This window comes from Haliaeetus albicilla, chromosome 5, assembly GCF_947461875.1.
Source record: "Haliaeetus albicilla chromosome 5, bHalAlb1.1, whole genome shotgun sequence".
Classification (NCBI taxonomy): Eukaryota; Metazoa; Chordata; class Aves; order Accipitriformes; family Accipitridae; genus Haliaeetus; species Haliaeetus albicilla.
This window is the reverse complement of record NC_091487.1, coordinates 40,686,811-40,712,341: the sequence shown is the minus strand read 5'-3', so window position 1 is coordinate 40,712,341 and position 25,531 is coordinate 40,686,811. Positions and strand designations below refer to the sequence as shown.

The 25,531-nt window shown below is 47.5% G+C and overlaps 2 protein-coding genes across 14 annotated transcripts in view; one reads left to right on the top strand and one right to left on the bottom strand.

Moving 5' to 3' along the window:
* The window catches only part of NUMB (NUMB endocytic adaptor protein), a 96,231-nt gene extending 94,029 nt beyond the window's left edge, over positions 1-2,202 (top strand). For all 13 annotated transcript variants that reach the window (XM_069784319.1, XM_069784313.1, XM_069784318.1 and 10 more), the window contains one exon: positions 262-2,202. In XM_069784319.1, the coding sequence (XP_069640420.1) occupies positions 262-971 (710 nt within the window). In that variant the 3' untranslated portion in view covers positions 972-2,202. The remainder of the gene's footprint in view (positions 1-261) is intronic.
* A 104-nt stretch (positions 2,203-2,306) lies between these two features.
* The window catches only part of PAPLN (papilin, proteoglycan like sulfated glycoprotein), a 55,681-nt gene continuing 32,456 nt past the window's right edge, over positions 2,307-25,531 (bottom strand). Inside the window, exons 12-27 of the mRNA XM_069784301.1 lie at positions 22,695-22,902; positions 20,787-20,963; positions 19,324-19,480; positions 18,606-18,692; positions 17,777-18,065; positions 17,529-17,646; positions 16,706-16,835; positions 14,801-15,452; positions 13,900-14,037; positions 12,926-13,050; positions 11,868-12,006; positions 10,296-10,433; positions 9,520-9,647; positions 8,819-8,927; positions 7,295-7,470; positions 2,307-5,761 (exon numbers count right to left, since the gene is read on the bottom strand). Of these exons, the coding sequence (XP_069640402.1) occupies positions 5,586-5,761; positions 7,295-7,470; positions 8,819-8,927; positions 9,520-9,647; positions 10,296-10,433; positions 11,868-12,006; positions 12,926-13,050; positions 13,900-14,037; positions 14,801-15,452; positions 16,706-16,835; positions 17,529-17,646; positions 17,777-18,065; positions 18,606-18,692; positions 19,324-19,480; positions 20,787-20,963; positions 22,695-22,902 (2,947 nt within the window). The 3' untranslated portion in view covers positions 2,307-5,585. The remainder of the gene's footprint in view (positions 5,762-7,294; positions 7,471-8,818; positions 8,928-9,519; positions 9,648-10,295; positions 10,434-11,867; positions 12,007-12,925; positions 13,051-13,899; positions 14,038-14,800; positions 15,453-16,705; positions 16,836-17,528; positions 17,647-17,776; positions 18,066-18,605; positions 18,693-19,323; positions 19,481-20,786; positions 20,964-22,694; positions 22,903-25,531) is intronic.

The window sequence follows — 25,531 nt, the reverse complement described above, 5'->3', positions numbered from 1 at the left end:
AAGTCTCAGATGTCTGCCAGGAAGAGAAAAAAAAATATCTGCATTTTAGTGAAGAAGCTCTTCTCTACCCCTTCTTGACCAATGTCTTTCTATAACAGAACAGTACAGTGGATGCATAAATATGCTTCCAGTGTGGGTAGCAGTCTTTCAGCCATGGAGGGAGGAGGCCTGTCTGTTCTTGTGTACATCCTCCAGCCTTTCTAACTGATAAAAGGGTGAGGGGTGGAAACATTAGTGACTTCCCCATGCTTTCTTTCCCAGGCACTGAATGGAGCAGCACCTCCTCAGGTGCAGCCTCACCAAGTCTCTTCCAAGGAAATCACAGACGTACCCCCTCAGAGGCAGACCGCTGGTTGGAAGAGGTCTCAAAGACTGTCAGAGCCCAACAGCAGCCAACCCCAACCCCAGCCCCACAGCCACTACTACAGCCTCCTCCAGCACCTTCCCAGTCAGCACCAGCCTTCCCGGTTAGCACCTTCATTGCGCCTCAGCCTGTGCCGGTGGGTGTGGTACCACCCATGCAGCCGGCATTTATTCCGGCTCAGCCCTATGCTGTAGCAAATGGGATGACCTATGCAGCCCCAAGCGTACCTGTGGTTGGAATCACACCTTCCCAGATGGTAGCCAATGTCTTTGGTACTGCAGGCCACGCTCCGTCAGCCCATCCGCATCAGTCACCCAGTCTTGTCAAACAGCAGACGTTCCCTCAGTATGAAGGCAACAGTGCTACGACCAGCCCTTTCTTCAATCCACCTGCGCAGCACAATGGCTCTGCAGCTTTCAACGGAGTTGACAGTGGCAAGCGGGCTGCAGAGGACAAGCATTCGCAGCCTCCCGCAGCTGCTCCACAGGTAGACCCGTTTGAAGCACAGTGGGCAGCACTAGAGAGCAAGGCAAAGCAGCGCACTAATCCCTCTCCAACTAACCCCTTCTCAAGTGATTTACAGAAGACATTTGAGATTGAACTTTAAGCAGTCCTGTGGGGGGTGGATAAATTGTACATTAGGATAGAGGGATAAAGGGAGCAGAGGGGGCTGTTTCTGATCAGTTTGCTTTGATAATCCCAAAGGTCCCTTCAAACAAAAATGGGTTAGAAAGAGGGAGCAATTATGGGGAGGATATAAACATACAAGAATTTAATGTGCAGTTCTTAAAAGGAATCCTGGAGCCACCCCAGTCTGCATTCCCTCCTCACTTGGAAAGCTGGAAGTCAAACAGAGCAAAGAAAGGCACCCAGTCCCAAAGCCTCGTCTGCAGAAACATCCATTATCTCACAGAAAGGAAGGCAGATTTTCTACTTGTGTCCTTCTCATGCCCTGTGAGTCCTGGACGTTCCCCCTCAGGGAAAATGGGGTAGGGTGGGGGGGTGGATATGGGTGGGAGATTGTCACCTGCTTAGCAAAAGCTAGGTTTGTGGAAAAAGTTGAGCTTCCATTTTGAGTAACAAAGTGAATATTATATGTAAAGAATAAAGTAAAGCCAAAATCTTTATTTTTATGCATTTAGAATATTTTAAATAGTTGGATATTAAAAGCTGTATGAGTTGTAAGTAATCTTGCCAAAGGTTAAAAAAAAGGGGGTTGGATGTAAGAAATTGTACATAAGATTGATTTATCTCTGATTCTTATTGTAAGTAATATTGGGGGGGATGGAAAAAGGGGCTCTAGCTTGTTCTTGTATCTGTTCATTGTAAGTAGCATATTGCAACAACAATCACAACCAATAAGTCATTATATCGTAGTTTTAAATAAAATTAAAGAACAGTATTGTCATGGTTTGAAAACCATGGGGAAAATTTACTGGTTTTTATCAGAATCAAGCTACATATTATATATAGTATGGTTTTTTTCCTTTTATGTATTGCTGCAGTTTCTTTGTCTTAATCTATTGGTTCTAACACTACTGTGACAACTTACTGTAATCATATCTACAGCCTAGGGCTACCTGGGAAACCATTTTATGTTTGTCTGTCAATAGATCATAGAGGTTTTTAACTTTGGTTGGATTTTTTTTTTTCCCACTGATTGTGAAACCTTGTGGTAAAGGCTGCAGCTGGTCCAGGTTTTGCCTCTGGTGACTTGTGAAAACCATCTCATTTTAACTTTACTTTTAAACTTTGGCCTTACAAGCAAATGTAAGTTATATATATTTGTACTGATGATTTATAATCTGCTTTAACAGAAATAAATGTTGGTGGTAGAAGCAGTGTCTGTGAAAGCTTTATTTCCCACCCCCCATTCAGTTTTCAGCATTTGCCTTTCTAGGTATCTTCTGTGTTAGTAGGTGAATGTAGATGAGGCAAGACTGAACTTGCAGATATCCTTGTGACCCATAACTATTTAAAGCTCTAAAATGGAGGGCTTTACTGAAAACATCAGATTTTGGGTTTGCATCATTGTATTTTCTAATACTGTACAGAGAGACAAAGACAGTCAAAAAGGGAAAAGATTTTTTTTCTTTCCCCTACTACTAAAAGGAGTGAAGATCCTAAAACCCATATGGGAAGATAGTGTATTTTCACTCCTTTTCTGTTCTTCCAGTGTGCTGATACCTACCCTGTTAGTATGACTGGCTCTTTCTTACTCCATTCTTATATGTATCAAGTCAGTTTAGACACAAGGAAAAGTCAGACTTTGTAACCCAAAGGGGAAGAAATGCTCCCTTTGTTTGGCCCTAGCAGGTGAGCTTGCCAGCAGTTTCCATTTCCAGGCAAGTACAGCAAGTCTCACAGTGACATGGTCTAGAAAACTGGGTCTTTTTTCTTTACAAATTCTTACCTGTTTTGAGTATGATACAAATAGTAATGACCAACACTCCCTATGGTATTTGAGTTGGTACTAGTACTTTTTTCAGCTTTCAAAAAGCAAGCACATGTTTATAGACATTTATAATAGGAAAGAAAGCATGTATAGCTTATTCTATTAGTTCCATATCTTTCACAATAGTGCCCCAAGCTCAGCAGAAAATAGCCTAGTATAGCTACACCCTTCCCCTGCCCTGGAGGTAACAGTAAAAGAGATATAACCTTCCTGCAATCCATTGAACATTTTGATTCTTAAAAAAGTAGACATTCAGTTAGGCAGTTAAGTGGTACTACATAGAAGGAAAAGCTCAGCTTGTCAAATCGAAGTGGTGTAAAAAGACCCTTTAGTTAACTATTACAGTGATGGTATGCCTTCCAATACTATCCTTACTATCATGGTTATGCAGCTGAAGGAGGTCAGAATAAACACTCACCAGGACAAAAGGGTCCGATACAACCACAGTCAACTTGTAACTGTGCTTCTGAGCACATCCCCAGACCTTGACTACCCTCCACATGCCTGCCGCATGTGAACTGAGAGGGCTTTGCTAAGACTGGGGTTTACAGTCTGTTATTAGTCCCTGGTCTCAAAAGGCAAAGCCATACTATATACTAAAATATCCTATACACACACACACACACACAAAAAAAAAGTGCTGGTCTATTAAATGCAAAATTATGTACAAACACTATTAGAAGTTCTCAGAACCATCTCATTGTTCTTAAATATCCAATGATACCAACTTCAAATCTTACACTGTAATGCCTGCTGCAAATTACAGCAGAGGAAGTTTTCCCTAATCAAATTAAAGGGACTTAACTGCAAAATAAGTATTTTTGTCTTTTCTAGCAAGCAGGATCTATGACACCACAGAAAGACCCACCCCCAAATAGCTGGATGACTGTCACCTCTCCTTTACTGCATTGCTTCTAGACTTTTCAGTTTGTTCCCTTCAAAGCAGCATGTCCAATCCTGAAACCATACCTGTGCTGAAGAGAGTGCAATCATTAGGTTAGCAATCCTTATTTTTAGGTGCATCTGAACTGATTTACCAGCTTTAGAATCCAAACCAGCTTTAGGCTGTCAAGCCTGGGAATTTACACCTATTTATTACTGCTGCCCTGAGTACTGAGTCTGGACTGAAAGAGAGGAGCATGGTGTGAGCACAGTCCTGAATTAGCTTCCTGCCTGAGAAGCCTTAAAGTAACAGAAGTAGGAGAAGAAAAAAAAAAAAAACAATAAAAAAAGCCAGTCCTCCACCCACCCCCCCCAACCAAAACATCAACACTACACACCAGTCTACTAGTTTATAGCTACATCTATGCAAATAATAAATGGGTGATAGTGCCAATTACTATGATTAACCCATCCAAGTCTCAGCAGGGAGTTTGGAATAAAGACGAGGGGGACTATTAGGGCTGATGCTAGGATAAAACAGTATTCTGGAGGCTGTAAAAAAAATGCTTTTGCTCAGAAATAATTCCATTTTGAGATACTGAAGACAGCCAAGGGCTTTTCCTAGTTTAACAAATCGTGATGTAATCTCACCTCCCCCCCTGCCCCTTACTGCCTGAGACTTTCTCTTTCAGAGCCTCATATGCACTCACTGCCACTCGGTGTTAGACTTGAAATGAAGGGATGCTTTTCAGCTATAGCTGCTCTGCATCTGCACATCCTCGCTTGTTAGCCCATAGCAGCAGGAATCAGCCCAGGCCACACACAGAGCCAGGCTCTCCTGGATTTAACTGAGACTAGAGCAGATCATTGGGAAGTTTATTCTGGCAAGTCAAATGACCCTACATGTATTTCTATGTGTATATTATTTGCCTCCCCAAGCTGAAACTCAGCGCAACACTACCACTGAGCCCAGCTTTGCAATAAATTCAACAGGACAGCTCCAGCTCAGGAAAAAAAAAAAAAAAAAAAAAAAAAATCAAATAATCTGCTGAGCCTTCCTAGAGCAAGTGATATTTAAAGTGCAGCATCTCAGAACAGATAAGAGTGTTGGTATATTCATCTAAATTATCCCTAACATTCAGGAAGGGCTAAAAGTAGTATTCTATTTTGTCTTTAAGCTTTCTGTGAAGCATTGCTTCTGCATTTCATTCCAAAGCTGATTACAGTCAAGTAGAAACCAAACTGACCCAACTAGAAATTTGTCTAAAGTCTACTGGAATAAAACAGCTACAGTAACATGACATTACAGCTGCATCCCTAGAGCCAGTAATCTCATAGGACCTGAACACTAATTTTATATGCATCAAACTGTTTCTCACGGCCAGAGTCGTTGCATTTAGATGGAAAGTGCTCCCCAGGATTACAAATGTTCATTGCTCATTAGTGCTTTAGTTAAGCCAGTTCAGGCCCATCTTCAAACACTTCAGAAACTATTTTTTTAAGAGCACTTGTCTCTCTTGCTTGTATGAAGAATTGGTCTCTCCCTCTTTCATGCTGGTTATCTGCCTCCTCTCAATCACAGCATCCTTACATTCCCAATATCATCTTGTTCTGTGCGTGACAGCGACTACCCTTAAGCAAAGAGATGGATTAGCTACAGCAAGGCATACGGGAGGGGAAAAAAAGGAGTTTGCAATAAACTTGAGGGTGGTGGGTCTCCCACCTTTGAACAGTTATGCCCACTACACTCTGTTCAATTCACCCTCTTGAGCTTTCCAGCAGGGCAGAGCTCCCAGAACAGTTTCATGCAGTAAAAGGACAGAGTTCAGACTGCCAGTCTTGTAATCGGTCACCTGTACTTTCATGTGGCCATGGAGGTGTCTGTCACCCGCGGTGACGAGGAGGGCTGGCCTGCAGTCGGTAGCGAGAGCAGCTAGCACAGCAGAAGCTGGAGTAGTATTCATTACTGCAGAGCTGGGCCTGCAGGATCAGGTCACAGTTGGCGAGGTGTGGCTGGTCCACGCACTCTCTGCTCAGGTCCACAACATGATTCACAGGAGCTGCAGCCAAGCAAAAGGTGAAGGAGCTGTAAATACACTGCCAGGGCTTACCCTCAGGTTTTGTTTCCCTCCCAAAAGACACAGCATGTTCCTGCTTTCTCCACCCTGCCAGTTCCAAGGGGATTGTTTTTGATTTAGTCCAACATTGAGGATCAGAGAGAAACTGACACCTCTGGTGAGATACAGGAGGAGAAGTAGTTTCTGGGGCTGATCTCCTGAGGAGAGACCACTGTGTAAAGCCAGTGTCCAGAGTCCAAATATGAATCTTGCAGCCAAATATTTGGTCAACCAGCTATGGCATTTTGGCCTTGTATTGAGTTTGTGTGGCAGTGTTTTGGTAGCGCAGGAGCAGCTACAGGGGTGGCTCCTGTGAGAAGGTGCTGGAAGCTTCCCCAGCTCCAAGTCAGACCTGCCTCTGGCCAAGGCCGAGCCCATCAGCAAAGGCAGTAGTGCCTCTGCAATAACGTATTTAAGAAGGGAAACCTGCAGCGGAGAGAGGAGTGGGATGTGAGAGAAACCCCTGTGCAGACACTGAGGTCAGTGAAGAAGGAGGGGGAGGAGGTGTGCCAGAGGAGGGGATGCCCCTGCAGCCCGCGGTGAGGCGGCAGGCTGTCCCCCCCAGCCCATGGAGGTCCGCAGTGGAGCAGATATCCACCTGCAGCCTGGGGAGGAGCCCATGCCAGAGCAGGTGGATGACCCCAAAGATGGCCATGACTCCATGGGAAAGCCCACTCTGGAACAGCCTGTGACTGAAGCACTGCAGGCCACAGAAAGGACCCACACTGGAGCAGTTCCTGAAGAGCTGCCGCCCGTGGGAAGAACCCACGTTGGAGAAGTTTGTGCAGAACTGTCTCCCATGGGAGGGACCCCACAGTGGAGCAGGGGATGAGTGAGGAGTCCTGCCCCTGAGGAGGAAGGAGCGGCAGAGACGACGTGTGATGAACTGACCCCAACCCCCATTCCCTGTCCCCCTGCGCTGCTGGGGCGGAGGAGGGAGAGAAAATGGGGAGTGCAGTTGAGCTGGGAAGGAAGGAGGGGTGCAGGGAAGGTGTTTTAAGATTTGGTTTTACTTCTCATTATCCTGTTTTGATTTGATTGGTAATGAATTAAATTGATTTTGTTTTTTCCCCAAGTCAAGCCTGTTTTTTGCCCGTGACCATAAATGGTGAGGGATGACTCCCTGTCCTTGTCTTGACCCATGAGCTTTTCATTATATTTTCTCCTCCCCATCCCACTGGGGTTGAGGAGTGAGCGAGTAGCATCATGGTGCTTTGCTGCCGGCTGGGCTTAAACCACGACAGGCATCAGGAAGTTAATTAGGCTCCCCGTGCACTGGTGGGGAGCATATTTCCACCATCCTGCTTTTCCCCCTAGGGAAAGCGGGGCTCCTTGGCTAGCACAACCCAGAGGCTCCTGCTGCTCCCCAAAGCCTGAGGTTGGTGGTGGACAGGCACACACAATGGGCAGACTTGTAGTAGTGGCCAAGAGGCAGGCACTGTGCCGGGAGAAGCAGGGAGACTAGGTTGTACTCACTGCTAGGCCTGCTCTTCAGCACTTTCACCTCCGTGCTGGCACTGACGGAGTTGCTGCTGCTGTAGGCGCTGCACGTGTAGGATCCCTCATCGGCCTCTTGAACGTTGCTTATGATCAGTCTTCCATCCTGGGACAGGTGGATGTGGCGGCCATCTGCCCGCATAGGGACTCCGTTCCTGTGGCGAAAAACATTTTGTATCGCTCTTCCCACCCACAGGGGCTAAATGAGTGCTCTCTGCTCTTTGGGAACTGATGCTTTGTGAAAGGTGTGAATTTTTACAAATTCAGCAGGAAGGAAGAAGAAATCTTTTGCCACAACCTGGCTCTGCAGTTGGATAGTAACACGAGCATGAGTGAGTCTGCATCCATTAGCCCGCTGCCTGCGTGGGAGGTAGCTAGCTGTGTGCTCTGTATAAAGGCATTACCCTTTCCGCTATTACACATTTTTGAGGTTTGAGGAACTAAGAGAAAATCCAGGGTGCCTTTCCCTCTCTCCAGGTTGTGGTCTGGCAGTGCTTGTTTGGCTGGCATTGATAGCAGCACATATTGCTTGAGGAACATATGGGGTAGTGAGAAATGCGCCCTCTTTCCTCTCCCTTAAAAGTTTGTTTTAAAAAAAACACATTTAAAATACCAGCAAGATTGTGTCTGTTCTGTTCCTCCTGGAATACTCTGTGCCCAGCAGGAAAACTGCCTGAATTATGAACTCCTAGTTACCAAGGAAATGAAATTTGTTTCACTGAATAGGGTTTCATTCAGACTCTGAAACTTGTATCATTTTGTTAACTTGGTTACCAAACTTATGTATGGAAGAAAAGCTCTCTTTGTGAGATGGCCCACTTCAGTCCTACCCCTTGGAGCAGAGGGATTTAAACAACTACCAATCCATCCCTCTGGATCCTTCGCAAGAAGGCTCCAAAACAGAACTGATTATTTTCAAATAGGGAAAAACAAACCACCAAACACTTGCACAAATTCAGTTTCCCTGTAAACCATCAAGGGAAGAGGACACAGCTTTTCCTTTACCTTTATTAAAATGCTTTTAAACCTCCTTTGCTCCCACTTGACAATAGAGGGAGAGAACTATTGCAGCAGGAAGCTGGGAGAAGAGTTGCTGTTATTGTAGGGGCTCAAACGTTTGCTAGGTTTAGGCAGAGAGAGTTTTATGAAGACCAACTGAAACTAAAGGTCTTCCTCTGATCACTCATTTTAGTTTTTGCTATTGTAATTTCACTAGCTTCCCAGCATGGAGCCTTTTGAACTCCATGAAATCTTAGCTTAATATCTGCTTTCCTCCTCATTTGGCTGGAACATGAACTTGGTGACCCCCACACCCCACAGGGATCTTGCCCAGGATTTTGGGGTAACAGCCAAGTTGTTTAGGAAAGGGTAGGTGATGCTAGCTGGGGCTGAGAACCGTGGGTCTCTCCATTCCCTGGCAGGCATCCTGCATTATTATTTGGAGGGTAAGTGATGAGGTTTAGGAAGAGAAGAAAAGGGAAGTTCAGTCTCATTTTCGCTCACCTTGACCACCTTATATTCACATTGTTGCCAGTCACTGTACAGTGAAGCTGAGCAGTCCCTCCCTCAGGTACCGTGATGCTTGGCAGAAGACCAGTGATCCTCAGCTCTCCTAGACCAGAAGGGAAATCATCACTAGCAGGAAGACAATGCCATGCTGGCCGTGGTAGTAGGAGCATTCCCTTATGGGAAAAGTCCAACATATGCTATGATGAGCTCTGAGCCCCTAGGCCTTGAAACAGCATGTTTAGATCTATGACGCTGTTGCTATGGGGAATGAAGATTTCCTAAGAGCTTTGGCCCAAGCAAGGGCAAGTAGCAGAGGCCTCAAAGAGCTTTTTCCTTCAGCTGGACACAAGCACATCACATGCACAGAAGAACCATCTCCTTAGTTCCTCTTGCTCCTATACCCATTCCACACCAGTGTCCCAGAAACAAGGCCCTGAGAGTCACTCTTACGGTGCTATTAGTCCCTCTTCCCAGCTGCCTGGAGCACCACAATCTACTAGACACACACCGATTACCATGGGGTAAACCAACTCACTCTTCCCTTGCCCTCAAGCTGCCTGTTAAACATGAGGTGTGAAGCCAAGAGGCACAGCCAGACAAGAAACCCACACCACCCAGCCCTCCTTGTTTCCTGCTTGTGTGCACACACGTGTGTGTGTACAGACGTGCCAGGCATGCCTCCGCCCACCCAGTACCTAGAGGTCGGAACAGGATCTGGCGCTGGTCCTGGTCACGTCCATTCGAGGCAATGCAGGTAAAGAAGCCAACGTCTTCAGAGCTGACCCGGCTGATCACCAGGGCCCCGTCTGACTGCTGCCTGTGTCTGGGGAACAAAATCAGAAAGCCCCTCAGCCTGTGCTTCGGTCAGGATGGACTCCAGCAACCCAAGCTGAAGCTGAGCCTCGTGCACAACTTTGTAGTAACACTGAGCAGAGGTTTAGTAGCATCTCAGTTCAACCTGCAATGCAACCCCTGGTCCTCAAATCCCAGCACTAGTCCTGTAGACTCTGGAAAAGCTCACTGCTAGAGCAGGGTTCTGGGAGCAAGGGGTGGGGGGAGCTGCCGGAGAGCAGCACCAGTAGCTGTGAAAGTACACTGCAGGCACCCTGATCTCTCTCTTTGCTGTGAACCTCTGCCCTGGCTCACAGACCAGCTGTTTTTTGGCAAACTTTCTTGCCATGTTTTCTCTTTCTGCTCATCTTGTACACGAATGAATTTCAGCTTTGGCTCACTTGCAGACCCTGTATCAGAGCTGTTCACTCGAGGGATCAGTGTTCAGGCTTTGATCTGTGAGTGAGGCTAGGGCCTGGCCCTGATGGAAGAAGCTGGCCAACATAAAGGAGGACAGGCCCTAGCTGCATAGCCAGCAGCTCCATTCTCTCAGGGAGGAGACAGGGAAGGCAGGGCAAGGAGGAGGCTCTCCTCCACATGAGCCTGCCTGTGGGTATGATGGACCCACCTGGGAGCTCACCTGGGAGAGGAGAGGGGCTGCCCATCTTTCTGCCACTCAATGGTGAGAGACGGCGATGCTTCCACTGTGCAGGGCAGTCTGACTCTCTCCCCAACACTGGCCTCCACTACTGAGGGCTCACTCTTATCCATTCTCAATCTGCAAAGTCCACAAGCACAGCAAAAGATGCAGAAACCTCCTTGTTCAGCATTTGACCTTCAGCACAAGGTCTTTTTTAATCACAAGCCTTATTTTTTGCCTCCCAACAGGAAAGGGCAGTCTCCGCACTCCCGTCAGAGCTCTGATACTTGCCACTACCAACATTCAACTCACAATATTCAGGAAAGAGCAGCCTCCATCAAATCCTGCTCCAGTTCAGCACAGCTTGGTGCTGCACTCCTGCCAGCCAGCTTAACCCTTTAGAGACAGCAACCCTGTTTCTGATAGCATCCCTCTGGATAACAGCCTAGGAAGCGTTAACAACGTGAGCACGTGGCAAATGGTACAAAGTCCTGAACAGGGCATCAAGCAAGCTTCCCCCAAGGTGCTTATCTGGCACACAAAAATGAACAGATTTTTTGGGGGGGATGTGAAGAGCCCATTGCAATCACCTCACTGCATGCAAGGCCCAGGAGCTGGCCATCCACTTCATGCAGCAGAAAGGTTGAGGTCAGGCTCTCACACCACCTACCTCCTCGTGCTCTTTGCTCTCTTATAACTACAGCTAAATACCATTTTAGAAGGGAACTAAACCATGACGTTCCCAGAGTCAAATAAAACATCATCTCCTCCACCCCCATTCTCTGACCTGAATTCAAAAAACAAAACCAAAGAGCCTTAATTCAATGCTCTTAATTCAATGACTCACTTCTTCCTGCTTTTAGGCAGAAGCAGCTAAGGAGGCTGCTGGGGAGTTCAGCAAATTGACTAGGTTTTAGGCTGTAAACTCAAAAGAAAGGAGTGATCAGATCATGGTCCCATTTAATGTGGAGCCCCAACATGCTGCATTTAAAGCAAAAATAATTTGTACCCTTTCATTTCTGTGGAACCCAGAAGCACAAATAAAACATGCAAGAAGCTACAAAATATGCCACCCAGCGAGGAGACAGTTTTGAGTCAGACTGGTTTGTTGACAAAATATTTAAAATAAATGGGTGGGGGCTAAAGTAACTGGAGGGGGTTTTTTTATATATATACATATGTCAATTTTGTGCTAGTTAAGCATTTCCTATTTGCTTTGCTTTTTTCCAGAACAGGTTCCTCTTTCTGCCTACACCAACTTGAACAGCTAAGGATACTGCCCCTGATATTTCTACTTTCATTTGAACCTAGCTCCTTTGCTGTCAGCCTCCCTGTGCACCTTTGCTCAGAATATGCTACTTTCAAGAGGCCCTCGGGGAGGACAGAAGACAGCTTGTGACTGGGATCTTCTCCCGTTCCTGTTGTCAGCCGTTCAGTACTGCTTGCTTCCCAACCGTGCCCTAGAACAGCTGAGCCAGGACCTTTCCAATGTTCAGCTTTTCTACATGAAGAGATACCATATGGTTCATCAGTTGGGCATGGTGGACAAACTGTTGCTGTATGTGAACTTACCTGTATACGAACTGCTGATGCACAGAGGAACCAGCAGCTTGTACAACCTTCCTGCCTCTGGATAGCTCTCGATGCTGCTGATTTTCCTTGTGAAGGACCCAACCTCTCTCACCCTCTGCCAGAACAGTGCTCTGGTACTCTATTCAAAATAAAATGCCATATGTGAGTAAAAGGACACTTCTTACTGTGACCTCTTGCATAGGGTTTCTATGAGCTTGGGAGAGCTTGCTGAACTGGAGCCAAAGAGCCCTTCAGCCATCTGTTTTCTGGCTGACTAGTGCAGTAAGCCTGCGCTGTCTACTAATGAGAGTCACAGACCTGCAGGCAAGCAATTTTAGACTCCTTTCTCTCCTCTGTCAGTGAACATGTTGCAGCATCCCTTAGGCCACAATACCTTCTGCCCCATGTGCCATTGCTGTGACAAGGTACACTTCAGAGATTGAAGGCTACAGGGTGCCTTGCTGGCCCATGTTTTGAGACCAGTCTTTCATATTTTTTTGTTTCTTAAATAAGGCACGTTTTTCAGAACAGGGAACTGTTTGCTACCCAGCAGGACCTCTTTGGGCAATACACAAAACAAACGCACCACCACAGACAGCTATGGCAGTCTGGTCACATTATATTGTGAGATGGAGAGCCCAGGAAACTGCAGAAAACCCCTCTTCTGGAGTATCCTTTCTGGGATCAGGAGGCAGCTGATGGCTCTCAGGGAGGAAGACATGCTCGCTGGAAACAGGGCAGGTTACAGGCAAGCCACAACCCTGGTTATGGGGTGGCACTGCAGGGGAGTGCTTTAGGGCTAAGGCTTTATTGTGAGGCAGCACCAAAAGAAGCCCTGCTGCTTCCACACTCCCTCTTGGCACCCTTACAGCAGAGGAGACTGACTGTTTTGACTAGCTCTTGGGAGACCACTGCCATGGAGTGAAGGCAATGTTGCTAGCACAGCATGGCAGCAGACCAAGTTTGCTCCTGCAGGTGGCTTTATTGCTCCTGCTGTCAATTACCATTAACGAGGACCCCTGAGCTACCTCTTTGGTCTTAAGTGGAAGATAAGTCACCTATGATCTGTAACTGAATCTGTCGGCTCTCTGTCCTCCCATCAGAAATGAGGCACGTGTAAGTCCCGGCATCCTCCAGCTTGACGTGGCTGATCACTAAGGAGCTGTCGGACTGGTAGGTGTGCCTGCAACAGGAGCAAGGATTAACTGCCTCTGCCTGGCCACGGACAGCAACTGGCCAAGGCAGAGCAGCTCTTCGTGCTGATGTTACATAAACCATCACCATGTAGTGCCCTCCCCAGCTTAGAAAAAAACAAAACCCTGTTGACCACAGAGGGGTCACAGGCAGGGGAAATAACTGCGGGAGAAAGGAGGTCAGGAACAGAGAGGAAACTGAGATGGGAAAACAGGGAACTGCTTTCAGCAACCCCCTCCCATGAGGAGGCAAACTGCCCTTTCAGGCAGGAGCTTGAGCCCCAGCAGTCATCTGCAAACAGAAAAGCATAACTGGGCTTTTCTTAACTGTGATTTTCATAACACAAAGTGACTGTCTGGCTCCAAACTGTTGCTGGAAACAGACCTCCCAGGAAAAACAAGCTTTAAAAGTAGTTTTAAAAAAATTGTATCTTAGAAGGGAGTGCCAGAAACTTCCAGCCAGAGAAGCTCCAAGTTATTTGGCTACAAGCTTCACCCTGGACTACTGACTTAGCACTGCCCCAAGATGAATCCAACAAAGACAACATTTTTCTGTATCACTACCCACATGTCAGCTTCCACCAGTTCCTTGTTATGGGACAGCACCTGTTCTGCTTCATAACACTAGACAATGCCTCAATACTATTGCAGACTGTATCTGTTTCTGCTGTACACAGACCAGGTGGACAGTTCATGCTCTTAGGTCAATATACGGGCTTGTTTATTTTTTTTTTTTAAAGAATATTAACAATAAGATTACAAAGAAAGCAGGCAAGCATATCTGGCATTCTGCCCAGCAAGGAGCCCATCTGCTCTACAATGAAGGGAGCTGAGCTCACCTGTTAGAGGAGACTGGTTGGCCATCCTTCATCCACTCCACTCTGGAGGAGGGGGACGTGCCCGTCTTGCAGACCAGCTGGATGTTTTGTCCCACGACTGCTGTCACAAGAGAGGGCTTGGCTTCCTCCAGGATGGGTCTGAAAGAGAAAGCGATTCCACTGGCACTTCTGCTGCCCTCCTCTCCTCTGGGTCCTCTAATGTGGCTCTGGATGAGTCATAACCACAGAGCAAAGCAGGACCAGCTGCCCATTCAGCTCTGAGCAGATGCACCAGGCAACACGTGGGGAGCCCTCTCCTACACGGCAAAGCCTGCTCTGGACAGACCGAATGCCACAATTACCTCCAGGAAGAGAGAGAGAGTCCTACAACCCCTCTCTTCTGAAGGAACTAGGTTCAGCTCAGCAGACAGACACATTTAGATCTAGCTCTACACACTTCTGATTTTCAGGGTGACACTGTCTGGATCCTGACCCAAACTGCATCTTAAAAGTCTTCCCTAGAACAACCCATTGCTGCTCCATGCAGTGCTGAGGTAAAGGCTCTGAAGGCAGAGAGTCAGCTAAATTGTTGGTCAGAACAAGAAAAACACCTATAGATTCTCATTTACAGTGTAAGAATGCCTCTCAAAGACCCCAGGATCCTGCAGTCTTTTCACACAGCATTCTTCCAGTGCTGTCAGGGAACAGAGAGAGTGTAAGGAAGGAGGATAGCAGATAACACCAGGGCCTGAATAGCCTGATTTACCAAAGGGCCACTTGTATAGCCAATTCTTTGCATGGTATTCCCAGTTAGCTGGTCCCAGCTGGGGCAACACTTTCACTCCAGAGGAAGCTGCACTGATGCTTCACAATGAGCTGGCAGAACAGGGGGGAAAAAAAAAATTTAAAAAAAAATCATCACCTGTGCAGAGCCCGTGTTGGGAACAGGTCTGCAGCTGTCTGGTGCCCAAATCCCTCCGTCATGGAAACATCTGCTCCGAAAGCCTTATGCCACTGCTTGCCTTCATGGGGCAGCATCTGCTGGCCACTGCTACTCTGCCTCTCTGAGAGGCCAGGCACTGCTGTTTCCCACAAGTGCAGCTGGCTCAGGCTGTCTGCTCTGCTTTGCTGGGTGCTCCAGCGCTGGCTCTCCAGCACACCAGTCCTTGGCAAAGACTCTGGCAGCACCTCACTTCTCCAGCTGTCCTGTCTGCGGCTGTCTTGTGTGGGGTGTGAAGCCCCATAGGCTCTTCCTTCTTGGCTGTGACTTGCAGACTCTCTCAGGGGTGGCTGCTGCTGACCCCGAGCATCCCCTGTACGAGAGCGGGAGCCAGTGTGCTGGTGTTGCAAGGTTCCTGTGCCAGAAGAGGGCTGATGCTCCAGAGGACTGAGCCCCTCAGAGTTGTGGCACGCTCTCATGCACTCCTCCTCCGAAGCAAAGCTGTTTTTATTGCCATGGCAGCCGCCGTACCAAAACCGGTTGCACTTGCCAACGACAGTCACAAAGTACCAGCGAGTGGTCCAGTTCATGCAGGGGCCGTGGGCACTGGGCAGCAGGCATATGACAGGATATGCTACCAAAAAGAGTGGAACAGAGGGAGACGTGAGGGTCATGAAGCACAAAGGTCCAGGTGCTTCAAGCCACCTATTTAAATGATCTGATGGGCCTTGTGGGCAGAAGGCATGTGGGAAAATAGGACACTTGGGTTTTGCACCCAGCTCTGCTTTGAAATTGGGCAGCTGCTCACATGTTTCTTTCTGCCCCCATTTTTCCACTGGTGGAAGGAGAACCAACCTCAGAGACATTTCTGAATCTAGATGCTACATGGATGCTTTACAACCTCAGGGAACTGTGCAGATGCAAGGTTGGCTCTGGGGCTTCCTCTCCTGCAGGGGGGATGTGGGTGCCGTTTGCACATTTCCAGCCCACAAAACAAGTAGGTTAGACGCAGTTGTGAATCCTCATGCATTACAGAATACCCCTCCACACATTGATATAAAGAGGAGCACAGCCCAATGTATCTACAAATGGAGTCCTGTGCCCTGAGTCACAGGTATCATCACAGTCACATGCTGACAAACACTGGGGGCAGGGCTCTGACTGAGGGGTCCTTTGCCAAGCTGTGGTTGAGCAGAGAGGATCCAGAGAGCTTTCCCTTTCCCTAAGGCAGCCCCACAGGGCTGGCCACCAAGCAATATCTGTGCTTTGGCAAAAAGACAAGACAATGCAGCAGCAACGTGCCTGCAGAGGATACAGCTGGGAACTAAAGGAGCAGAGATGCTTTTGCCCAGGAGCTCTAGTGCCCTCGTAGTACAGCGGGCACTGTATTGAACTCTGCTGGCTGAAAGCATTCATGCAGCCCTGAGCAACACCTCCATCCTTAGCTGTAGCTCTCATTCCACCCCTGTCCACGGGCTGTCTGAAGGCTGAGCACAGCCCTGATTCCTCAGAGAGGCCCTACTTCTCCTAAATCCAGGTAACTAATTTGGAGCACTCCAGGCTGCATCAGGGTGTCTTCTCAGGGGCAAAGAGCTCCCCAGAAGTTCTACAGACTGACAGAGATCACACAAACACACTTCTGTCCAACTATCAGCAGAGGACAACAAGAATTTCTGTAGTAGCTGACAGAACTGAACCATCTGGCTGCTTTTCTACGCTCCCTCCCAGCTTCCCGTGCCCTAGACACCAGGCAGAATTTCTTTGCAAAGAGATAATTTACTACATTCTACAGAGAGCAGAGCCTCTACACAGGAAGCTTCCATACGCTACTGGATTCTGTAGGACTCTTCCTACGTTTCTAAACCAAGAAGCCAAAGCATCACTTACGGTAGTTGGGCCTATTGAGACATCCTTCCCCTTGAGGACCTGAAGCTGAAGCGACATTGTCAAAACAACAGCCGTATACGGAACTGCGGCACTCGCCCGAGGGGTGCTGCTGGGACAAGGCTTGGCTTGCCTTAGAGACAGGAATTGAAAGCCAAAAAGTTATCATGCAGACATTAGGACAGTAGCACATGCAAAGCACCGTGTCCAAGCTGTCGGCTGCAGAAGGCCAGCTGTTAGAGGAACCACTATTTGTGTGCCTCCTAGAGGCTTTGAGGCTGGGAAGGGGTAGGAAACTTGGCCATCAGCCATGAAGCTAGGGCTGCGCTTCTCTGCAAGACAGACCTAACCAGCCCAGCAGCAGGCCAGGTTTTCAGCTGGCCCCACCAAGCACCCCAAGCTACAAGAGGGATTGCCTCCCTGACTATTTTGCCTTCAATTAATCTGCAGTTGACAAACAAAGGCAATTAACAGTGTCCACGTTTTTCCCATTTTTTTCTCCCAGAAATTGAATGGCAAGTTTCTGACTGACAGAAATTTGATTACTCAGGATTATTCAATCAGTTCTACACTGATTGTTCTTCTACTTCTCAGACATCTCCCAACCATCCACTCTGTCCCCTGCTTACAGAGGATCACAGGTGGATGCCCCAGACTGAAGAGGAGCAACGTGGGCCAAAGGGCTCGATGCCATGCCTGGAGTATTGGTTCTCCAGCATTACTGGCAGAGATGGAGCACAACAGAAACCCACAATGCAAGTCACCGGGGTCAAATTGGAATCTTTGTATCTGATGGACTCCTAAAATGCAGAGGTTTTGTACTTACTGTTGGAGCGGCCGCAGTGGGCTGATTTCTGCTCACTTGAACATCACGGTAATATTGTGGGCATCCCATGTTGTTTGGACCCTGGGCAACCGATACTCCATCAGGACAGCATCCATACCTACAGGCAGAAGATAGAAGGGCTGCAGCAACACCTGACATGCCCGGCTCAACAGGCACAGGCAGTAAATTTCAGTAAGCCCCCAGGAAAGGCAATGCCTCCCTGCTCAGGCCTATCTACTTCCAGCTACCTGTTTTGGTGGCAGGTGCTGAAGAGGCAACCTCTCCCCAAGGGGCCTGAAGCCAGAGTGTGCCCATCCGGACAGCAGCCATAGGGGCTCCGATGACAGTCCTGAGAGCCAGTCCCTGCAGTGGGGTCCTGAGAGGAGCTGAGCTGATGGGAACTCGATGAGCGTGACTGGGATTCCCAGCGAACAGGCAACAAGTTGATGCCACGGTCCTTGGTGGATGGGATGTGGTGATTCCCAGACGTACTATGGATCATGGAGCTCCCAGAGAGCATCCTTTCATCACCAGAATCTGGGGGAGAAAACTCCTTAAAGCATGCAGGTAAGCATCAAAATCTTGTCAGTTTTCCTCATCTCTGCTCTCTTTCACCTGCCCAAGGCTACAGGGCAGGCTTTTCTGCATAAGGGTTTTACCTGGATGTGTGTCTCCTGGCCCACCCTTCTGGATTTGGTTGCCCTGAGGTGCCCTGGTCCTCACTACCCTGGCCATTCTTTCTGCTGTCCCACAAGAAACCACCTGCCACATTACTGTGGTCCCCTCACATCATCCTTTCTTCTTCCTATGATCTGCCTTGGGCAGCATTTCTGTCAGCCAGCACTTAAGTCATGCTGCCAAAACCTGGGATCTATATACTGTACAGTCTTCTGCACAGACAGATTCAAATACTGCTCACTATTGGTGTAAAAGAATCTACACTTTGTCCCTGGCTGCATGAATTTCTAGAAGCCCATGAAAAGAGAGAAATGAAGAAAAGGAGGAACCTTTCCCCTACCACACTCTATTTCAAGTCCACCATCATCAAAAACCCAAACCCACAAAATTCTTCCAAACCTGTGGCAGGGCTGTTTGGGTTGTAACGCATCAGCAAGGACTGGCGAGTGACGTCGTATCCCATAGTGTCCTGCATACTGGGGACCTCTGCAAAGAGAAACATACACAAAACGAGTGCATTTAGACCAGCCCTATGTTCTAATAATTGCAAATGCGTCCAGGAATCAACAGGAGACTAAAGTTGATGAAAACGTTTCTCTTCTGGAACAGCTGCTGAGCAGCAATTGGATTCAGTTGGATTGTCAGGACTGCAACCTGCAATGGACAGGCAGACAGAAGTCAGCATTTCAGCTCTGGCATGAAGACTAGACAGAGACAGCAAGCAAAAATCTTCTGAGCAGTTGTGCCTCCTTTGTAGCTGGTCCACAGAGGGATGAGAGTTGTTTATAGTTTTTAGCTACTGAGCCTGCCCAGGTTGCCATGCTTCTTGACTGGGAGTCCTGGGGTCAGTCTGCAGCACACATTGGGACAGAGCCATCACAGAATACTGAATTCAAAATGAACAAACCCCAATATCGGTCCCAAGCCTGTTACATACATTTCAAACAGCACAGATACTGCGACTCTGAAGATGCCATGGTTATGTGCACAAAACAAATACACAGGATGGAAACAGGCAGGCAAGAAGCTGAGAATATAAGCTGGTGCAGAGCTGGGAATTTCTACTCCTAAACAAAAGCATCTTAGGAAAAGCTAGGTGTGCAGCAATACCACTCACGCTGTGGCAGGTAGCAGGGCTGCATGTTGCAGCTACCAACGGTGGCTGGTTTCTGTGGCTGGATGGCTTTGCATGTCTCAGGACTGTAGAATTTGGAGTCGCCGTCAGCGCAGATGACTTGGCGTGTCCGGATGCCTGAATTGCAGCTCTTCGAACACTTGGGCACAGAGACAAGGCAAGTGAGCAGGCAGCAGAGGCCAAATGCAGAAACCCCACAGACCAGAAGTGTGGAACAGCTGCACAATTAGCTGCAGGCTGAGCACAGCTTCCTCCACCAAGACAAAGCAAATAATATTTCAGCTGGATTCATCTGAACAATTAGAAAACCATACTTTAAACCATTTTACCAAATGCTGCACCCAGCCCTGAAGCATTAGGCTCTGAGCCATGCTTAGCCTGTAACATCCAGATGAGTTGCTGTTACCCACAGTGGTGTGGCAGGGAGCTGGAGTGAATTGTTTCAGCCTGGCCTGAAGGCATCTCAATGCTACGGGGATCCACCAGCTGTGAAAGGGTCAGTTTTGAACTATGTGTTCAAGAAAAACGGTTTACAACAAGAAAGCAAACTGGTGGCTTTCTTGTAAGCAACCAACTGGAGTTCCTCTCACTGGAAGCTGTGGATGAGGAGGTAGAAATGAGCAGCAGCTCAGGGGAGGGGTGAGGATGAGATACCTGTGTAACACATATGCTTGTGGCAAGCTCTACAAACATTGGCAGAGTATTTCTCTCTTGCTCACATGCAGGTAGGAGCCCTTCTGATACTGGAAAGCCAGGGGCCAGGAAAGATCAGACTAAGGTATGCAACTTCTTTAGCTGTTATTAAATTTGGCCCACATCTCATGAAGAACCAGATGTAACATGTTTTAACTCAGAACAAGCTGGTCTGGCTAGCACAGAAGGGAAAAAGTGTGTTTGGAAGTCACCTGATGCATTGGATATACCCTTATCTCCTCCCCCCAGCGCTTTTCCCAGGTTGAACAGAGTCTGGCTCCCTCCACAAAGACAAGACTAATCCAGCTGAAGCACAGTTATCCGAACAATTATAAAAATGTACTTTAAACCATATCAACCAAATGCAATGACCAGTCCTGAAGCCTGGAGCTCTAAGCCATACTCAGCCAGAGAGCTGTTCTGCTATTCACAGCGATGGAGTGAAGAATTGGGAATAAGCAGCAAGAGTGGATTGTTTCAGCTTATTGGCTGCATTTTGCCACTGACACTGAAACTATAATCCCCCCCTCAGAAGGATTTATTTTTGGAGCAGCTGCATACAAAGCAGGCAGCAGATTAACCGGAGCATTACTAGTGCCAGTTACAAGGCAACTGTGAGCCAAGGGACTGGTAATGAAGCAGTATATGCTCCCAGCCACAGCCAACGTGCAGACTGCACAGATCAAAGCTTGTTTGTGAGGAGCACAGCAATATAATCAGTTATTTCCGAACCATGAAAGTACAATGCTCACCAGGCCCCAGTCTCCAACGTGCCAGCCAATTTCCTGGATGCAGTTCTCCTTAAGGCAGGGCTGGGTGGCTAATGGCTTTGGCTCCATTAGGCAAGCAAAGTCCTGAGCCTGAGAGCCCTGCTGCGTTCTGCAGGTGACAGTCCGGGTCTGGACCCCTTCCCCACAGCTGGCTGAGCACTGCAGAAAGGAGCCCAACAGTTACAAGGAAGCACCTGGTTTCCACCTGCATTTTCATGCTGCACTCCCTAACATCAGGGCAGAGCACCGTTTTGAGATTGCCCCAACCATTGTTAAAATCATCTTCTGGGATGGGAGTTAGCAGAGTAGTTGTTTATGCTGTAAAAGAGACAATAAGGCATGGTGGATAGGGTCTGTGGGATTTGGAGCCCACTGGATGATTTTGGCCTAGTCATATCACTTCTCTTGATCTCTACCAAAGACAACATGGAGAATGATTCTGGAAAAATATCAATACTGCAGAATACATTGAGAACAATAAATGGCAGGAAATACCTGGAACTTCATGTTACTTGCTCCTGATTAAAATCAGCTCAAGGTAAAGGATTCAAGGGAAGATATAAAGATTAGGTTCTTGTATTGCTTATGTCTTCTGCCTGAAGACCTTGTGCTCCATTTTTATGGTGTGGAGTTGTGACAAAGCTTCTATGCTAGGAACTGGTTTGTGACATTTTCAATACCCTTTTAAATTCACAGTGGTGTTTCCTGGAATCCAGCCTACTTCATGAATTACCAAGGTCTCTTACAGAGAGCATTAACTTGGAGACAGTCTGAATTACCTCAGATGAGCCTCGTAGCTGAGTTTCAGCCACTCATTTACTAAGGTGACATTTGTCTCTGAGACTACAAACACTGTCGCTTTTGAGAACCCCAATATTAATGATTTTGGAATCAGTTTGTAAGAACATGACACTTGGTGGCTTCTCCAAACAGTGCTCTTACTCTGCAACCCTGAAGTCATCTCAGTATTCACACCTCACATATCGGGGGGGGGGGGGGGCTTTACAGTCTAGGTTACCATGCCTCAAAGTTGCATTTTATGCTGCTGCACCACTCAAAGTACCACCACAAGACAGTAAATCAAATGCTGCAAGCATGCGTGTGCTTCTTTAAAAGAGGAGAATTCACTTATGCTTTAGGGACTGAGTAGATACTACCTTTACTTTCTAAGCCCTTGGCACGTAAGATGCAGTCTAAATGCCTGGCTGGCAGCACTGAGCACATACAGTTTGAACAGTTTCCTCTCCTGGAGATACAAACGCACACAGGCATCAAAAATGCACCACGCAGCTGTGTTCGGAGAAGCCCTGCACTGACACACAGCAAACAGCAGGCCGCCAGTGTTTCAAGAGCTTACCAGCTGTTGTGATTGTAGTACTGCTGTCCAGGGCTAGTAAAGCTGAGGCAGCAATATGCATGGAAATAAACAGCACAGGCGGGAGCCATGAGCTCCTGTTTAACAGAGGATGGAGTGTTACTGCACATCATCAGCTGATGGACAGCAGCTCTCATGCCTGCCCTCTGCCTTCACCAGGCCTGACTCAGAAACTCAGCCAGTGCCAGGTCTGGTGGGTCTGATGAAAATACAGGAATAGGGAAAGGACTGGCAGACCAGAGAATAGAGAACATGCAATGAGAGAAGCAGAGGTGCAGGGGCATGCACACTTTTGAGAAACAGGGATGTGTTTATAGGAGGGCATAGCTGCTAGATAGCTGGAGAACTTGTTTGGAGGATTGCAGGGACAAGTGCTATACCTCTGCACACCACCTATCCAGGGACATGCACCTTTTACAGTCCCAGAAAAGGAGCCTGGCTCTTTATGCCTAAGCTTTGGCAGATCCTCCTTCAGTAGGTGCCAAGAGGCAGTTACCTCCCACACACCAACTCACCTCTGACCATGGCCCTGTGCTCCAGGTCGCACACTGTCTCATGTTGCAGGGCTGACTGCTGCGAGGCTGCTGCGTGAAGGCCATGCACTCAGCGTTATCCACCACCCCTTGGGAGCTCTGACCGTCGAATGCCACACAGTAAACGGAGCGAGTCTGCGTGCCCCCACCACAGGTAGCTGAGCAGGATCCCCACTCCCCCGTTTTCCACCTGCAGGTCATAGAATCAAGCAAACAAGCGTAAGCCCAGCTAACCTGCCCAGAGGCACAGGGGAGGTCAGTGCTGCATCGCTGTTGCAATCAGACAAGGAAAACATCCCTTTGCAGAACAGAATCAAAGCTGAGTTCCCATTTGACCAAGCACTGCCCAGCTTAATCGGCAATGCAGAGCATGAGTCCCACTCCAGAGACAAATCCCCAACTACAAAACACTTGTTCCTCTGGAATTGCAGAGCTCTCCCAGAGGGGGAAGATTTCTCTCCATGGTTTTTGGTCTCCTGATGTCTTCAAAAATGTCATGCCTGGAATGGAACATCAATGAAAAAGAAAGAAAAAACAAAGAAAACAATCCAGATCAGCTAAAAGAAAAGCAACCCACACCAGCCTAACCACCAATTATACTCCAGCCATTATCAGAAACAGTAAACCAAGCCAAGATCTCACTCTGCCTGCAAACCATGCCAGACACTCTCAGAAGTGCTTGTGAACTTTTTGCTGACAGCCAGTAGAAAGCTTGTTTATTTCTCCCATCAGCCAAATTCTCCAACAGCAGCACACAGAAAAAAAGCCCCAAGAACTTTAAATAGGTTTTGTCCTGTGTTTGGTTGCTGAAGCTGTTGCAGAAATGACATATCCTTGCTAACAGAAGGGGGAGTATCCACAAAACAATCTGACTGTTTGGATGCTAAAATCCCTGCCCTTGTCCGCTCCTGTGTCTCAGAGCTGCCTAGGTAGCTGGGAGCACAGCTTACATGGCCTGGCTTCGGGGACAACAGGATGTTTCACTCCTGCTGCCTGCATACTGTGCAGTCAAAAGGCACTGGTGGTGGAGGGGGAGCATCATGGTCTGCTTGTCAGCTGCTACCTCCCCTTGCAGTCAGGTAAGCCCCATCCAGGGAGTGAAGGCAGTTCATGTTTTCTCCCCTAGCCTTCCAGCTGCTTCCCTGGTCTGCCCTCACCACCCCTAAACTGAGTTTCAGCCAGCCAATTCACATTCACACCCTACCGGAAACTCCACAGCAGACTCGGCCAAGTTCATCTCCTTAAGATACTCTTCTTTATTGCTAAATATGCAAACATCAGCCACAAACCAAATGGCCTTTGCTGTAAAATAAGATGTTCCCTTTGGAAAGGGAACAACTACAGCAAGTCGAAGCCACTTAGAGCAATGTACTTGCAGGGCTCAAAACAAATTCATTGATCAAAATTTTTCAGAAGCTCCAGTGGGGATACCCCCCCGCAATGTATTCTGCCTCCTGTAAAGCAAATGTACAGTTTTAGAAAGGCTGTATCAACTGGATGGGCTCAACTACAGCTTCCTTCAGCTGCAAGTCAAGACCTCTCTGACACTTGTTTCATTTTCTTTGTAAGACAAGGTCAACCATAAGGCTGGGACCCACATCAGAGGGCAAAGAATTGCAAGTCCTAAGCTATTAGCAGCTTGCTGGGGGACAACTGTTTTACTTCTGACCTTTTTTTACTCCTCATACCTCAGTGTACATTATAAGTATTGAATCTGTCACATCCTTGTATTCATCACAGTTTATAGGTACTTTTCTGCCTGCCATAGGGCCCATGCCAAAGAAAGAAGAGTTTTTAAGAACTGAAGCTTTTGCTGTGGCACACTGGCATCCTGGCCAATGCTTCAATCGCCCAATCCATCATGCTCTCTTTTCCTTTATTTTATTTATCTTGATAAATCAAACAAAAATCTTCCAGCACATCCCTTCACGTCTTTACCCTGATTCCAGAGACAAAACAACAGTTATCAGGATAAACAGCCAAAAGCTATGAAAAAACTGTCCCCTTCGCAGTCCCATAAGAATCAAGTTACTGGGAGCACGCACAACCATCTAAGCAAAGCCGCCAACCAGCACCCTCCACCATCATTGTCATTGGCAAGAATCAAAAGCAAAGCACCACCCACTGCTACCACCAGTGCCAAAGAGTAAAGCCCCCACAGACTTCAGTGGCAACTAGGTGGAGAGCAGAAGAGAGCAGCTGCCTTCCTGTGCTTTCTGTAACCTTCTCCTTGTTACCTCTTCATCCGAGAGCTCCTTGCTCCACTGTGACTCCAGGCTTCTGGCACATAGATGTAAGAAGTCCTTTATACACAGAACAAAGGATTTAAAGAACTTAAAACAAATAGCTACAGGCTATCATGTATTCAGAAATGCTCCCAGGTTTCCAAGTGCCCTCTCACCCATAACAGCACTCTCCCAGGCTTCCACTGCACCCACCATACACACAGTGAGATACACAGTTAAGACTCTGTTTACAGCTCTTGATTTCCATGTAAGAGCCAAGTGAAGCCAACTGTAAGGCTATGCCAGCAAAGGACAAGGTAGAAATGGCTGGGTAAAGGGGTTTGAAAATGCAAGAGAATTAAAAGATTGCAGGATTCATCCCTTTCTAAGTGCAAGGACGCTGGGAATGCAGAAAAGACATAAAATGACTCTGATCTTCTACTCTGTTTTTGCAGGCTCCAGTTGAAGAGAACAAAAACCAGAGAATCTGTTTCTTATCTCCTACATGGGCTAGAAGACTGTCTTCCACAATCATTCTCTGAAAAGCAAATTTAATTGGTCTAGAAAATGAACATAGGCTGTACTAAACCCCTT